The 14,258-nt window shown below is 38.6% G+C and overlaps 1 protein-coding gene across 4 annotated transcripts in view; it reads right to left on the minus strand.

Moving 5' to 3' along the window:
• Positions 1–481: 481 nt before the first annotated feature.
• HECW2 (HECT, C2 and WW domain containing E3 ubiquitin protein ligase 2) overlaps positions 482–14,258 on the minus strand; it is a 174,120-nt gene continuing 160,343 nt past the window's right edge. For all 4 annotated transcript variants that reach the window (XM_074593852.1, XM_074593853.1, XM_074593854.1 and 1 more), the window contains 8 exons: positions 13,898–14,050; positions 11,720–11,818; positions 10,321–10,450; positions 9,575–9,721; positions 8,808–8,922; positions 7,999–8,084; positions 6,452–6,564; positions 482–1,023 (listed from right to left, as the gene is read on the minus strand). In XM_074593852.1, coding sequence (XP_074449953.1) covers positions 912–1,023; positions 6,452–6,564; positions 7,999–8,084; positions 8,808–8,922; positions 9,575–9,721; positions 10,321–10,450; positions 11,720–11,818; positions 13,898–14,050 — 955 coding nt within the window. In that variant the 3' untranslated portion in view covers positions 482–911. The remainder of the gene's footprint in view (positions 1,024–6,451; positions 6,565–7,998; positions 8,085–8,807; positions 8,923–9,574; positions 9,722–10,320; positions 10,451–11,719; positions 11,819–13,897; positions 14,051–14,258) is intronic.

The following is a 14,258-nucleotide window of genomic DNA, read 5'->3' on the forward strand; positions in this document are numbered from 1 at the left end:
TAAACACTAGCAGAATGTCTGTTCAAGCATGGAAAGTGACAAAAAAACAGAAATAGCGTTTTAGTTTGCTTATTTCCTGTTTACACTCTAAGAAAACATAATATAATGAACCTACAAAAATAAACAGAAGTCACTGTGTTAGGGCTTTTTTCCTGATATGCTGTGATAAATTGCTAGTTTCTTCTTAAAATAGTTTCCATGCAGTATAAAGCATAAAATCAGTCTTATTAAGTTCATTGTAACAGCTCATCTTTTGTCAGACACACCACTGGCAAAGACATTTCCACAAACCTCCTTAACGCAGGCCGTTGTTGTGACACCCTTTGTTGCTGACTTTCCTTCCAATTCACTTCTGCCCCAGGAACTTGAACTCTGGTGCACATCATGCAGCAAGCACTGGATACGCTATTAGAACATATGGCATAAAGTAATGTACCTTCATGAATTAAAAAAAAAATAATAAAATCTATGGTATGATTTTGTGATAATTTACTGAGTAGGTAAGGGGCTGAATGATTTCACATTTTGCCTTGGATTTTCTATTCAACAACTTTGATGAGATTCAGGTTTCGGGTACACGTCAGTTTTGCAGTAGCCAGGTTGATCACAACATGGGATCACGTTTCTTGTTTGCTCAGAACATAAACTTAGGAAGTTTGGCCGTCCTGAAAAACCATGGATTGCAAGACTTGGTTTTCCCTGCACATCAGGCACACTCTAGTTTCACCGTAGAGAATTCTGCCACTACCACAATGCTTTTTAATTGCTTCATAAGCTCTTTCATGGAACCTCATTATTTGAATTGCACCGTGAAACAATTTTCCCCTAGGAAATCCAATACAAATGTTCATTCATTCCTTGAGAAGACAGATCCACAAAAGTCCAATGAGCTGGGCACTGTGGTTTGTGTATCACTCAAGTCCAAAAGTACTTGTCTCTTCAACTGCTGTCAACAGTTTTTCATATAACATGGAGAATGATGGATAAGGGGGAAGGTCCAGACGATTGAAACAAGTGTGAGCCCTGAGGGGGGGAAAAAAGAGGAGGTGAAGAAGCACATTATTTAAAAAGTTCAAACGAGAACATGCAGACTGGTATGTGCTTGCATAGAGAGGGGCAGATAGTATTCTTTCAGAAGACTTTGTTCTGTCAAATGATGTTTTCCAATTGAACAGGTAGTGAGGTTTAATCTACTTTCTTCTAATTAAAATAGGCCAGTAAGAAGCATTTATGAAGCTCTTTAGAAACACACTGACAGCCCAAAAGGCATGGGATAAATTTTAACCATTAAATATGCATGAGAAAAGAATGATATAGCATGGTACAATTCAAATAGTCTGTTCTGGAATCTTGGCTTTAAATGTATCTTCTGAGAAGCAGTATTTTTTTTCTGTACTGATACTTGAATACTATATTTGTAATCATAAACAAGATATTTCAGTACACTGAATATACATAAGATATTAGATTTGATGAAATATTAAAAAATACTCTAGATATACCAGAAACAGTCCCCCAATAGTAAAGGGCAGACAAGTTACATGCTCTTCCTTCTACGTTTCCTTGGCATATGGATTGTGTTCTTGCAAAGTTACCATCTGTGTTGATTTACACTATGTACGTATCTGGCCCCGCAAGCCAATGACCTTTAGAATAATACAGTTTGTGATTACAGAAAACTATGCATGTACCTGCAGCATACCGCCCTGCTTGCTTAAGAGGACAACCACATGGTTTATTTCTCAGTATCTGAAGTCTACCACCTACCTCAGGTTTTTGACACACTTGGAACTGACTCTTGAAACCTCTTCCAGGGAATGAAAAGGGAGATAATAAAGGTTTCTGCTTGTAGCAGAACAATGGATATCATGGCCTGACCTCAGGGCAGGCTAAGGATAATTCTAAAGCACTCTAGTGGATGAACCTGCTCTAGTGAAATAAAACAGCATAACTATTAATGCAATGGGTTCTTCAGGAAGAAATGATGCAGAGAGAAGCTGGAGGAAGCATCTTTTCTGCTTTGAAGCTTTGTACCGAAGCCTTACTTCAGACTGATTTTAGAGGATAAAAACCTTTTTGTATTTTGGCAGGTCTCTGTTTGCAAATACTTTATTCTTTTGCAATAAAACTCATCACGGAGTTATTTAAATACAATCCAGCTGAAAACCAAAGTTTTCCTGCAGTGACCTGCCCTTCATCAGTATGACCCGTATTAAGTGTAAATGTATAACGTCAATGGAAGGAGTGAACAAACTCCCTCCTCACAGCAAACGCAACTCCTCATTTAACCTAACCACTCCCAGAAATCCTAATGCCCACGACAGACCTGTACCGAGTTTCCACTGAGCCAGAAAGTGCTGCCTTCCATGGGAGCAAATTTATTAATTGCTGTTTTAAGTGGTTCTCAGCTGCCAACTACGGGGATGGAACATGAAGTGAAGTGGGTTAATCGCGTTTGTTAAGAACATAAGAGTCCATAACAAACCCTCATTGAAGGCGAAACATTCACTTAGTTACAGCCTTATAGTGTCATAAAAACATCGGGCTGAAGAAATGCATACGCATTACAGAAGGTCATACTATTATTATAGACACAGTCCAAACATCAAATATGCAATCACTTAAAAAAGCATTGAATTTTGCACCCTCCCCAAATACAGTACGCTTTCAAGTCCGCTGCTATGCTGTACAGCAGAGAGGGCATTTCCCTGCCCTGTACTCCAGGGGCCTGGTAAAATTTCTCCACCCTTCCACCCCTCACAGGCTCCTGGAGAAAAGCTTTCTTTGTTCTCCTCATTTGCCTCTCCAAAATCCTTACAAAGTAGTATGTGTGATAGAGATTAAATTATTATTCCATTTCCCACACTTTTTTCTTAAAAAAAAAAAGAAAAGACAAGAAAAGAAAAGAAAAAAATAAATTTCCCTTTTGAAGAACAAGACTGATTTAGACCCGGCAGCAAATGGGCAACTGGAACTCAGTGATCCCTTGAGTTCAGTGTAGAGTGTGGAAGAGTCTTAGGCAATTAACAGTCTAACCACATGATTCTGCTGCAGGAGGCTGACAGCCACTCATTAGAACTATGGATCATGCTGTGTGGGCTGTAAAACCACAAATTATAACAGACATAGTGTATAATTAGCAAGGGATTCATTACAAACTGGTTTAATAGTGAGCCGGCACGTTGTTTACATTTATGAAGAGAACTGAGTTTTATCTTAATTTTGAGGGCAATTTTGAAAATGCAATCACCTACTTTGGAAAACCAAGTCATTAAAAACGACAAAAACATAAGATCTTTGTCTTCTGAGGGAACACATGCCTTTTTCACCCTAGCAAGCAACTTTGTAAGTCTTGAAGAAGAAATTTTTTTTTTTTCCCTCCGGACAGTATTTTCCCATTCCAACATTTCAAACCACACGGGCACTAACTGTTCATCTTCCTGGACTCACATTTTATGACAACATGAAAAACCATCTTGGTTCCTGATGGATGGAAATTAATCTCCCCTTCCGCTTGATTAGAGTAGTAAAATGGAGTGACTTAGGGTTAAAATCCAGCAGTCAGACATAAATACTATTTGCATGTGAATCATCACATGCGCGTATATATCACGAACCCGGAACCAACTTCTCAACATGTAAGTGAATGGAAAGAGTAACAGTCCCTCTGCTGATTTAGTGTAATGTACAATACAGGGTGAAAGAAGGAAGTAGAAGCGGCATCAGGGATAGCAACAGTTAAGCTAAATCTGAAATAATCAATATTTTCAGAGCCCCTGACTTATTAGTCTAAAAGACAGTGACAGAAGCTAGGCAACCTGACACGCACCTCACCGAAATCTCACTATTATGCTTCAGCAGAACTGATGACACAGCAGGCAGAACAGTGGGAACTGGGTAAATATCTAGTGCATGCTTTTGTGTTTATATTCACAGCTACTAAGACCACAATCGCATATCTAAGTCACTATATTAGTTGCCTTCTGTGTCTCAAAATCAAGAAGAGGAGATGGGGATGGGTATTCTTACGTGTTTTCATCAGTGCTGCAGTTTTTTCAGAAACAGAGGAAGAAACATAAAGTCCACTGACTTGTTGAGTCCTAGCTTTTGCCACCCTCGTACCATTATCAAATTTCACAAGCACTCCCACTGAAATCAAAAGGGCAACTTGCAAACTGTAACACTGCTACGAGTGAATGACGGTGCCTGAACACAAATGCTTTAGTTATCTGAGAATCAGTAAGAGTCACAGAGTCCTAGGGCAGCATTCTTGGCAGATCCAGTAATGTGTTTACACACGCAGGGCTTGTTTGGAAACCTCTGGAAAGTTCGCTACTCGGGGTCGTGGTTAACGATGTCTTACCTTCAAGCCAGTACTACCTGGTGTTTGCACAGTAAGTCTTTGAAGCTGGTAAGACGCAAGCTGAAGCTATGCTGCACGCAGGAGCTAGGTATGTAGAAATGCAAATACTGCTTTCTGCTTAGGGCTTAGCCCATTTAAGCATAAATGTGGAAGATCATTTGTTTTTTATGAGATCAAGGTTCCACATACAAATGGCAGGAACGGCCAGCTCATGACAACGGTAGATGTTTGTCGTGCACAGTTGTTTTCATTTTAACAAGTGTGGTGTTGGTTTATTTTAATTCTCACACTTGTATGTTAAAAACTATCCACAGAGAAAAACATCAAATGTTTCCTAACCAAGGGGATCATAATGAAATTTCAATTTCAATGCATTCTCCTAAACATGAAGGCCTGGCATTTCCCTACTCTTGCTGAACATCTTACGGTAGCAAAGATTCTTGACACATTTGTCTGTGCTGCACTACAGGAAGCAGCTTTATTCTGCAGTTTATTACAACCAGGGCTCTGCGTATCCTTTTCAGAGGAAATTGTGAGCATCCCGTTCTGGCACGTCCTGACCTTTGCCATGCTGCAAACGGTGTGTGTTGGCACCAGCAATTCCAGTATTTGAGAATATACAGAAGGACTTCCACAATCTCTTTTCTTACTTAAACTCACAAGAAAATCTTGTATTTTGAAGTCAGAAATTATTTTTTAAAAATAAAAGCTTTTTCTTTTTGAACAGAATCAAACCTAGCCCATAGGTCAATCACAATCAAACTATGAAGCAGACTTACTGGGCTACAAGGTATTAGTAGGCCCCCAAAAGATATTAGAGCATTTGATTTGAAATAAGAAATTTCCAGAATTTGCTTATCTTTAATCCTCAGTAGCCAGGCTTGCATTTGTACAGTAAACTGGCGAGATGGCTTTGTTTAAAGGCCACCTGCTGTGCCTGTGGATTTCACAGTGCCACTTCTGCGTCTTTGACTTTCTCAGTGCGGTTCAAACGGCTGCCTGCAGGCAGGAGCCAACCCCAGAGACGTCTCTGCCTCTGACTTTACGCTGGAGGAAAAAGCTAAGGGTTGTTGGTCAGAGAAGCTCTCTGCGTGTTTGACAGGCGCCTTGTGTCTAAAAAGAGACTTTGAGTGCAAGTTATTCTGGAGGTATCTTGTTTAAGACGAATGGGCTAGGATTAGGGTTGAATTTCCTCCATGGATCAGCCCAGCCCAAAACTACCACCACAGGCTATAAGCAGCATACTAAAGCTGAGATCTGATTAAGTAGAGTTAGTTCACCCACACTCCGCACACTAATCTGTATGTCTAACCACTGTTAACCCATTCTAGAGGCTACAGAATTATAGACCTGGATGAAAGGAAATCTTCCAGAGACATATTGGCCTGATCACAACATAGAAAAGACTGGAAAGTGACAATTTTTGTCAATGAAGTGCCCATGCTAGATTTCTCTTGCATCACTCGTATATTATTAGTGCAGTCCTGGTATTGTTACTGTTGACCTTTGAAAACAACTCTCTCTTGTTCCTCTTAAGTCAAAATACACCTCTTCTGCAGTTCATAACTTGCCTCTTCCATATTTGTTGACTCTCGACATCGGACAGTGCATAAAACCAACATCACTAAACTATACCGTAAAGGCTGTGTGTGTCTAATGCAAAAAGTCTGATATCAGCTTTCACTCAGACACAGGCACAAGTGCTATTCAATTTTAATTCCTATTAATTTTTGCTCCTAAGTGATAACTACATGTTCAGGAAGTAAATACTTGCATATTTAATCAAATATAAAAAAATCAAATTCTAATCAAAATACCATTCTAATATAATCTTCCATGAAAAAAAGCATTACAATATGGATGTCCACCACAGTCACACTGCCTTGTCCGTCTTATGAGAACAAAACTGAGTTCAAAGAAAAATGGATGCATCATACGCTGGAACAATGGAGAAGGAAATTTTCATGTAAGCCATAGTATATTTGCATATTCAGTTAAAACTCGTTTATGTTTCTCAAACAGCTTATCTGTTATCCCGGTAACTGATATTCTAAAGTATCTCGAGCGTTAATACGCACACAGCCGTACCTTGGAAGAGCAGTGATCTTTCCCCACTTTTCTACGCAGAACCTTCTCGGACCATTGCTCCCCCGTAGAGAGGCAAATCCCTCATAAGGTATGCTGGACGTGCCTGTAACAAACTGCCAGCGCAAACAAAACATGACGGATATTGGATACACAGATGGTGCAGGTTAGAAATTTACTGCTGTCAGCATACCCACTGAAGTCCAAATGCTTATGTAAAAGCGCTCACAAAATAAGGAAATTTGTGAGGCACAAGTAATAAAAGCTACTCCAAATGGAGGATAAGGGGAAACGGGCCATTTCCTGGCAGGACTCTAGAAGAGACAACTTATCAGATTGATTTCCTTCAAAGGTTTCTCTTTGGAAGAGTAATTATGCTACAGAAACACTGTAGAATAAAACACTCTTGATATCAAGTTACTTAAACTTAGGCCTAAATGAGTTTTTTCTTTACAGTCTTTTTTCTGTATTAAGAGGAACTAATAGAAAAGTAACAAAGTATGACAATGGCTTCCTCTTATGCCTTTTTGGCTGTGTGGATTTCAATATCTTTACAAACCATTATTAAATACTATAAGAAAAGGACTAAATTCTGAAGGTTAGGTAGAATGCCCACGGACGTTTGCTGAAATGCTGTCTGTTGAACAGATTTAGTTAGAACCTGTCACGAACAGAGCAAACATGGTTTTTGACAGATCAGAAGATACTTAATTTTTAACGATCTGGATATGATAAAAACTTTTGGCTAACCGATGTGATAGGAACATATAAGCAGACATCTCTGGCTCTCCATCAAATGAGATGTCCCACACTGCTTTTTACAGACCTTTATAAAGTACTTAAATAAAAAAAGAAAATCCTTCATCACACTCATATAGGTAACTCAATGATCAGATGCAAAATCTGAATTGTTAAAACAGTGGATTTCATAATACCAAGAACATAGTATGGTGTGGTGTGGGGGGTTGTCTGTTTCTTTACAGGCATGATGGACGTAACCTGAATTTAAAAAAATTAACTCAATAGTAAATCCACACGTATAAATACTCCTCTGTTGAGAGGTTTTTGTCCTTCATCAGCAGGATGACTGGATTCTGCAGGCTGACTTAGTGAAAATGGAATCGGGCTGGTTTTCAGGTTTTCATCATTATTTTCTAATTTTCTAATTTGAGGCACTTTCATTTCCATCTAAGCTTTCTTCTTCCTAAGCTGCACAAATACTGTTAAAATTTCTACCCAATCAGCTACCAGTTACAGAGTCTTCCTTTTCTATCTTCACTAGTCTTAATGTACATTTAATCAAACAATAGTAAAGGATCATTGACATCAGATACTTTATCTTAAGTGTATTTTTAACTTAGAAAACTATAAAAATAGTTGTGAGCTTCAGTCACTTAGAATTATTACAGGAAGTCTCCAAGGCTTGTAAGGTTATTTCCATTAGGCAGCATCACCGTTAAGTTTGTGATGCCATATGCCCGGATGGAAACAGTTTAGCATCTAATTTTAACGCTGCAGACTATTTCTACACAGATCAGCTGATTTCTTACCTGTAAAAGTCTTAGTCGTTGTTCATTGTTGAATCTTTCCACAGCAGCCCAGAACCACCGAATTACAATGTGATTGTCATGATAACCTGTTACAACAGGAAGAGCCTTTGAGTGCTACAGAAGTGATTGACAGAACCAACTTTCTGTTCAGTAATTTTACTTCTTAGCTAAGAGCTGAGAGACAACTATTCTTGAAATCATTAAAAATCTTAAAGGCAGAGAATTAATTTACTAGGAGTGCTTTTGCGAGCACTTCTCCCATTAATCGGTCACTAACAGGAATGCCAATTCTTGAAATATTCCAGTGCTGTGCTTTTTATATATCTAAAGCTACAAACGATGCTGCAACTGACGCTGCAACCATCTCTCTTGAAGTAGTTCCCAAATCTTCCATTGTTCTCCAATTATCTCAACTGCAGTCAAATTATCCCAGCCTGCAGTCACTGGGATTACTTCTAATTCCCTGTCATCTTTGACAGTGGAGAAGAGGTAGATCCTAAGAATGGTTACCGTTTCCTTTTGTCTCCAGTGTCTGGGTGGTACTCTACTAGTGTGCGGGTGAGCACAGTACCTTCTGTGGAGAAGGCCGCTCTGTTAGGCTGTCCAGACAAAAATAGTAAGGGAAGAGCTGCATGGGGAAGCCATGAAGCAACCAAAATGGACAAGTTACCTTCCCCTAACACAAACTTAACCACAGAAATTCAGAGGATACTAAAGATGTATCTCGTGGGATGGTTCTTTAGTGTCTTAGGAAGGGGTACTTCCAGGCCACCCAACACTGCCGGCGAACAAATCAGAATTAAGGTTACCTCCTCTATACTCTGTATTATTTCTCCAGTCGCTCAAGTCAATTTCTGCTGTTCCAGCTATAACGAGTTCCAGTTCCCTGGCGTCAAACACAGACACGAGCCTTGCATCAACCACCTGTGAAAGGAAGTAAAACGCATAGCAATGTTTCTTCATTTATTGATTTCTGCCTCCCCATAAAAGGCTTGTCTGCTACTAAAACATTTATCAGGTAACATTTCTCTACGAATGGAAAGAATTAAGGTCTTTTTCTTTTTAAAGGCAAATAAATGTACTTTTTCTTCCGTTGCAGTTCCATTCAGTTTCATTAGAGGATCGCAGTGATTGGGAGAGAATTCTATTGGCAAATAATACTGAATTATTTCAGGACAAATTAAGTTCAATACATCAATTTAATTATCCATGTTAAAACAGGAGAGAGAGAAATACCTTGGAATATACTCAGGCCAACGCACTACACTGAGTAGGGCATACGCACAAAAAACCTCAAAGGCCCAATAAAGAAACAGATGGGTCACCTCAGCAAGCACTCACTGCTAATCATACAAATAGTGATCAATAGTATTTTCCAGTTTAAAGAAGATATAACCATAGTGTTTAAGTCAACGACTAACAATGATACCGCCCCCCAGTCCCAATAGTGTAAAGACACTTCTGATTATATATGTATCTGTTTTGGGGAATTCTGTATTTGGGAAATGTATATGAGGAGAAAAATATTTTGGGAGGATAAAGGAAGAAAGTAAATTTAATTTTGGAGTTTTTTTACCTCATAGAAACCACGAACTAGACTTTCTGTTTGTTGTACAACTCCTCTCTCAATTCTCCATTTCACCATTCTTTCTATGTATTCTTTCTTGTTCTTTTCAGTGACGGGGATGTTGGCACCTCCTGGCTTTAATTCCCGTTCTGTGATCTTGTGAAGAAAATGACCAAGTGACAACAGAGTATTATAAAGACAAAAGAAAGGATTATAATAATTTAAGCTTTTAAATTGAAGTAATTCCTCAAAAGCACTAGCCAAGACCGACTTCAGCGAACTGGAATATGTGAAATAAGAGAACATACAAAAAAATCTTTTTGTTTGATAAAATCATATTTAAAATCCCATTTAGTCCGAAGAATCTTGATGTTCAGTATGAAGAATAAGCTGAGAAGAAAAAAGAGTCTTTACAACTATTAAAGTAGTGAAGTCTTCTAAACAATATTGTAACTAAGGTGTTGTAATACCTTTGCCTACTAACTCTGCTGCACTTAAATTCAGGTAAACTACCTCCAGCAGAGCAATACAAAATTTTGATATTTCAGATAGCCTCCAGAAAATCTCCTTAACCAGAAAGACATGTTTGACCAGATACAAATAATAATCCCTACTCAGATTTCAACATTGTTTTCATCAACCAGAATTTTATAAAAACAAGTTAAAATCACCATGGAATGATAATCATTCTTCCAAATAAATGTTTATCTAGCAGCAGAATACACAAAGGAAATTAAATTAAGAATCTTGCACACCTGCCCAAAAACTTCTTCATTTACAGTAAACGTGAGATCTAGGATATCATGTATATCATTGTCTTTCATCCACTGCAAACTCTGGTGAAACTCCTCGTCGAGATATTCCAGGTCACTCAGGTCACAGAGTCTAACATAAAGAAGAAGAAAACACAGATGATCATACAGATGATGGCAGTAGCATGTGCTCAGTAACTAAACTCAGATAGGACAGTCCTGAAAAACAGACTGAGAATGGGAGCCAAGAGAAAAATCAATAGAATAAAGAAGACACTACTTCAAATCTGTTTGTTTTGCATAGTAATAGCAGTTACTGTATGACACAAAGTGGTTTTGTTATATACAAAACTCCAGAATTTATTGATTTGAAGACATTCAAGTGTAGTTTAAGTGACATCCTGCAGTAACAGCCCCTACATCAAAGCTGATGGATTGGGCACAATGTCCCATCTGCAGAGGTGGTCTGCACGGCCCATCAGTTCTGAGGAAAGTGAAGGCCCAGGGTTTAGATGGAGAAGTTGCATGAATTAGGCTGTGTACAAAGGTGGCCACGCCATAATTTTTAATTTTACTGTTTAGAGAACCACTAAGCTAAACAATTAATTTAATTTGGCAGGCACACAATACTGGTATTAAAGTTCATCTGAGCTAAATCCTCATTCTTATTAAAATTATTCTGTTAGCATTTAGGTACTTTCAAAATACACGTGCAATAGGAATGGATGCATTACTCCACACTATTAGAATGTATGATGTTTTATACGAGAAATATCCTTCAAGACTTCTCAAAAACAGCTTTCAAATGGAGGGCAAAGAGTGAAGCACCTTAAGTTCATTAGGTCTTAATTCCAGCCATGCTAAGCAAGTGCAGCTCTCATTGTTTCAGCAAGAACAGGAGTAGTAGTTCTGAAAACAAAGTCTAAAGTATATCAAAGTAAAGCTCCTTAAAATGGAGATTGCCAACAATCGGTCTACCTCTGAGAATGGGTTTTGCAGTCTAAGATACAAAGTGATTCATATCCTATCCTGTGAGTCATTATAAGACAAATGAATAAGAACTCTATTAATATCTGGAATAAAACCACAGCATTTCATTGTACAACTTCAAACGTAAGATTTTGTAGAAGAAAGCTGATAACATGGCTAAAACAAAACAGGAGGTTTTCATACCAATCAGAAACAACATTCTGAGTTACTAGGTAACTGGCTAATAACCATAAGTGGAAACAATAAAACTTTAAAAAAAAAAAAAAAGTCCTACACTGAAATAAAATGATTAAGTTATAAATAATGGCCTGTCTTGCTTGATGATAAAACACCATAATTTATCCATACACAAAATGGCATCACCCACGGGGAAGGAACCAAACAAAAAAGGAGACAGAACAATTCTACTCACATTCGGAGGAGGGCTTTATAAAAGGGTCGTGTAAAAAAGGCATCTAGCAAATACTGATGTATCAGAGCAAGACCAAGAATTCGACCACTAAACCTGAACCTGGAAGAGAAAGAGTTACAATCGTTACACTGAAACTTTGTGGTTTCTACACTGCTCTGTCATCAAAACTTACATATATTTCCAAACAGCATTTTAAAATCAGATAGCTATGTCTGAATTGTGGTATTTTTGGTTTTTTCTTTTTTTTTTTTTTCTTGTACATTCTTAGTAAGGCACAGAAAAAACACAAGTCCGCAGGGTGCGGAAAATCCCTCAGATACCTAAGTTGCAACTTCTCAAAAATGTCAAATCCCTATTAACCCCATCAACCCCTGCCAGACCAGCCTCTTTATAAAAGCATATCTTCCAAAACCGTAGCCACTCTCTATTTTCTTCACAAACCCCCACACAGGATTAGCTTGTTTTCACATTACTGGGAGGCCAAAGGTTTTTCTACCCTTTCCCAGCCTGATGGTTCTTGCTCTCTGTCCTTTCCGCTCGCTCTTCTGACTGGTGATTATGGAGGTCTATATATGTATTTTCATGAACGGCAGCCTGAAGCTTTTATATGTTCCACAGTGCTCTCCAGTCCTATGTCAATGGGATCTAAATGATCTCCTCCTCTCCCCTCTCTCCCTCTTACCCTATTATCTTCATTTTGTCAGGTGAGTAAGGAGGGTTGGGGGATGGGGGCGGGGAGGAGTTTGATAGGTTTGGGATCAGATGGCAGCAGCTTTGAAATAGTAGGGCCTTTGCAAAAATTCCCATAAGAATAAAGATCCAGTGTGAAAAAACCTCCACATCTCTGGAACTAAATTTAAGTCTGGTATTCTTTTTCAAAGAAAATGTTTCTTAAACTTTCTGTTTATGCATCCTCAGGAACATTTTTCTTGGAAAGATTAGGGCCTTATTGTGCCTGCCTGTACACAGGGTTTGCAAGATGAGGATGTGGCATGCACAGCCCTCTCCTTCCATGTGTAACTGCTTGTCACAGCTGCATTTTCTGAACTCCCCTGAGCCTGTACAAGACCAGTGCTGTCACCGGCACCAGCACTCCAAAAAGAGAAGGGGTCTGGGGGGTTATGCCTCCCTTGCCCCCAGGGTCTCTGGTCCAGCACTGCAGAAGTCAGGGATGAATATAAAACGTTGGCACAAGCTGCATAGCACGTAAGGGTTTTTTTCTCCCCTTTTTGCCAGAATGTTCTGCTTTTCCGGTACAGCATATGCCATCTATTATTGCAGTATTGTAATTCAACAGGTAGACTGCTTCAACTAACTAAACTGGATGCAGCCAACCATTTAATTATCTATTAATTTTTAAAACAAGTAATGAAATTCCATTCTGATATGAATTCTTCATAACTGGCTTCCAATAAATAAGAACTCGGTACCTATCTGTCCTACACAGACGAACAGCTGTCACTCCATTATTACTGCCATCTAACTACCTACACAGCAGAACCCTCTGTTAATATTCACAGTACAGCTTTACAGACTTTGGTGATGCCAGGATTTAAATCAACTGAGGGCGATTTAAACTGGCTTATAATGGTGAAAATGGGATTAAGTAAAAATCCTTGATAACTATTTTAGTATTGTGTGTACGTACAGACTTTGCTTAAGAGCTATGTAATCAGCAGTCTTCCCCCCGCCCCCAATTAAGATACCTCCATAGATTTCCTTCCAATTGGTATATTGGGTCTTTCCACTGAGGAGACGACTTTACTCTTTAGGAAGACTCAGACAAATTATATACAGTAACACTTGTTTGAAATCTCCCTTAATCTCCACAGCTGACAAAAAGCCAATGTTTCATTCTTTTTTTCCCCCGCCATGCACGAGAGGCTAATATTGCTTTCATGAAATGACTGCTAATGTACAAGAAATGCAGAGAGTTGTGTTCTGAGACAATCCCATGGTGCACTTTCCAAATCATAGTTTTGCTGACCTTGTGAGAAATAAGAACACTTAAAACCACAAAAGAAAACAAATCAGGAAACTCTAAAGAAATGTGATTATGTTGCTGCTGGTTAAAAAGATCAGATTCTGTGTTGTATGTCCAAGCAGATATGAGCAGTTGTCTGCAAGGGAGAACAACAGAAAACATATCTGAAAAACAAAAAGAAAAATAATTCTTACCACTCATGGTGATTGTCTACAAAAGCAGACATGGGACTTATTTGTACTGTATAGGTATCGTTGGCTGAATATTCAAACAAACCATAATACGGATTGAAGAGCTCTCTAGACACCAGGAAAAAAAACTCTCTTGAAGGTCCACTGTAGTCCAACCTTTAAAGAGAAACTTGACATTACTATAAAGCGTTCACTGTGTGCAAAGAAATGCAGAAAATCTACATTCCTTATGCTATATTTTAATTAAAATTGGTTAAGATTTTAACCAGAACCCTTATCCTGAAGATTGCTTAATGCCAAGGTATGTGAAGTCCTCATGGGGCTATTCTGAAATGGAATGGCTTGGAGGACCGGAATGAAGTGC

This window comes from Larus michahellis, chromosome 7, assembly GCF_964199755.1.
Source record: "Larus michahellis chromosome 7, bLarMic1.1, whole genome shotgun sequence".
In the NCBI taxonomy this organism is placed as follows: Eukaryota; Metazoa; Chordata; class Aves; order Charadriiformes; family Laridae; genus Larus; species Larus michahellis.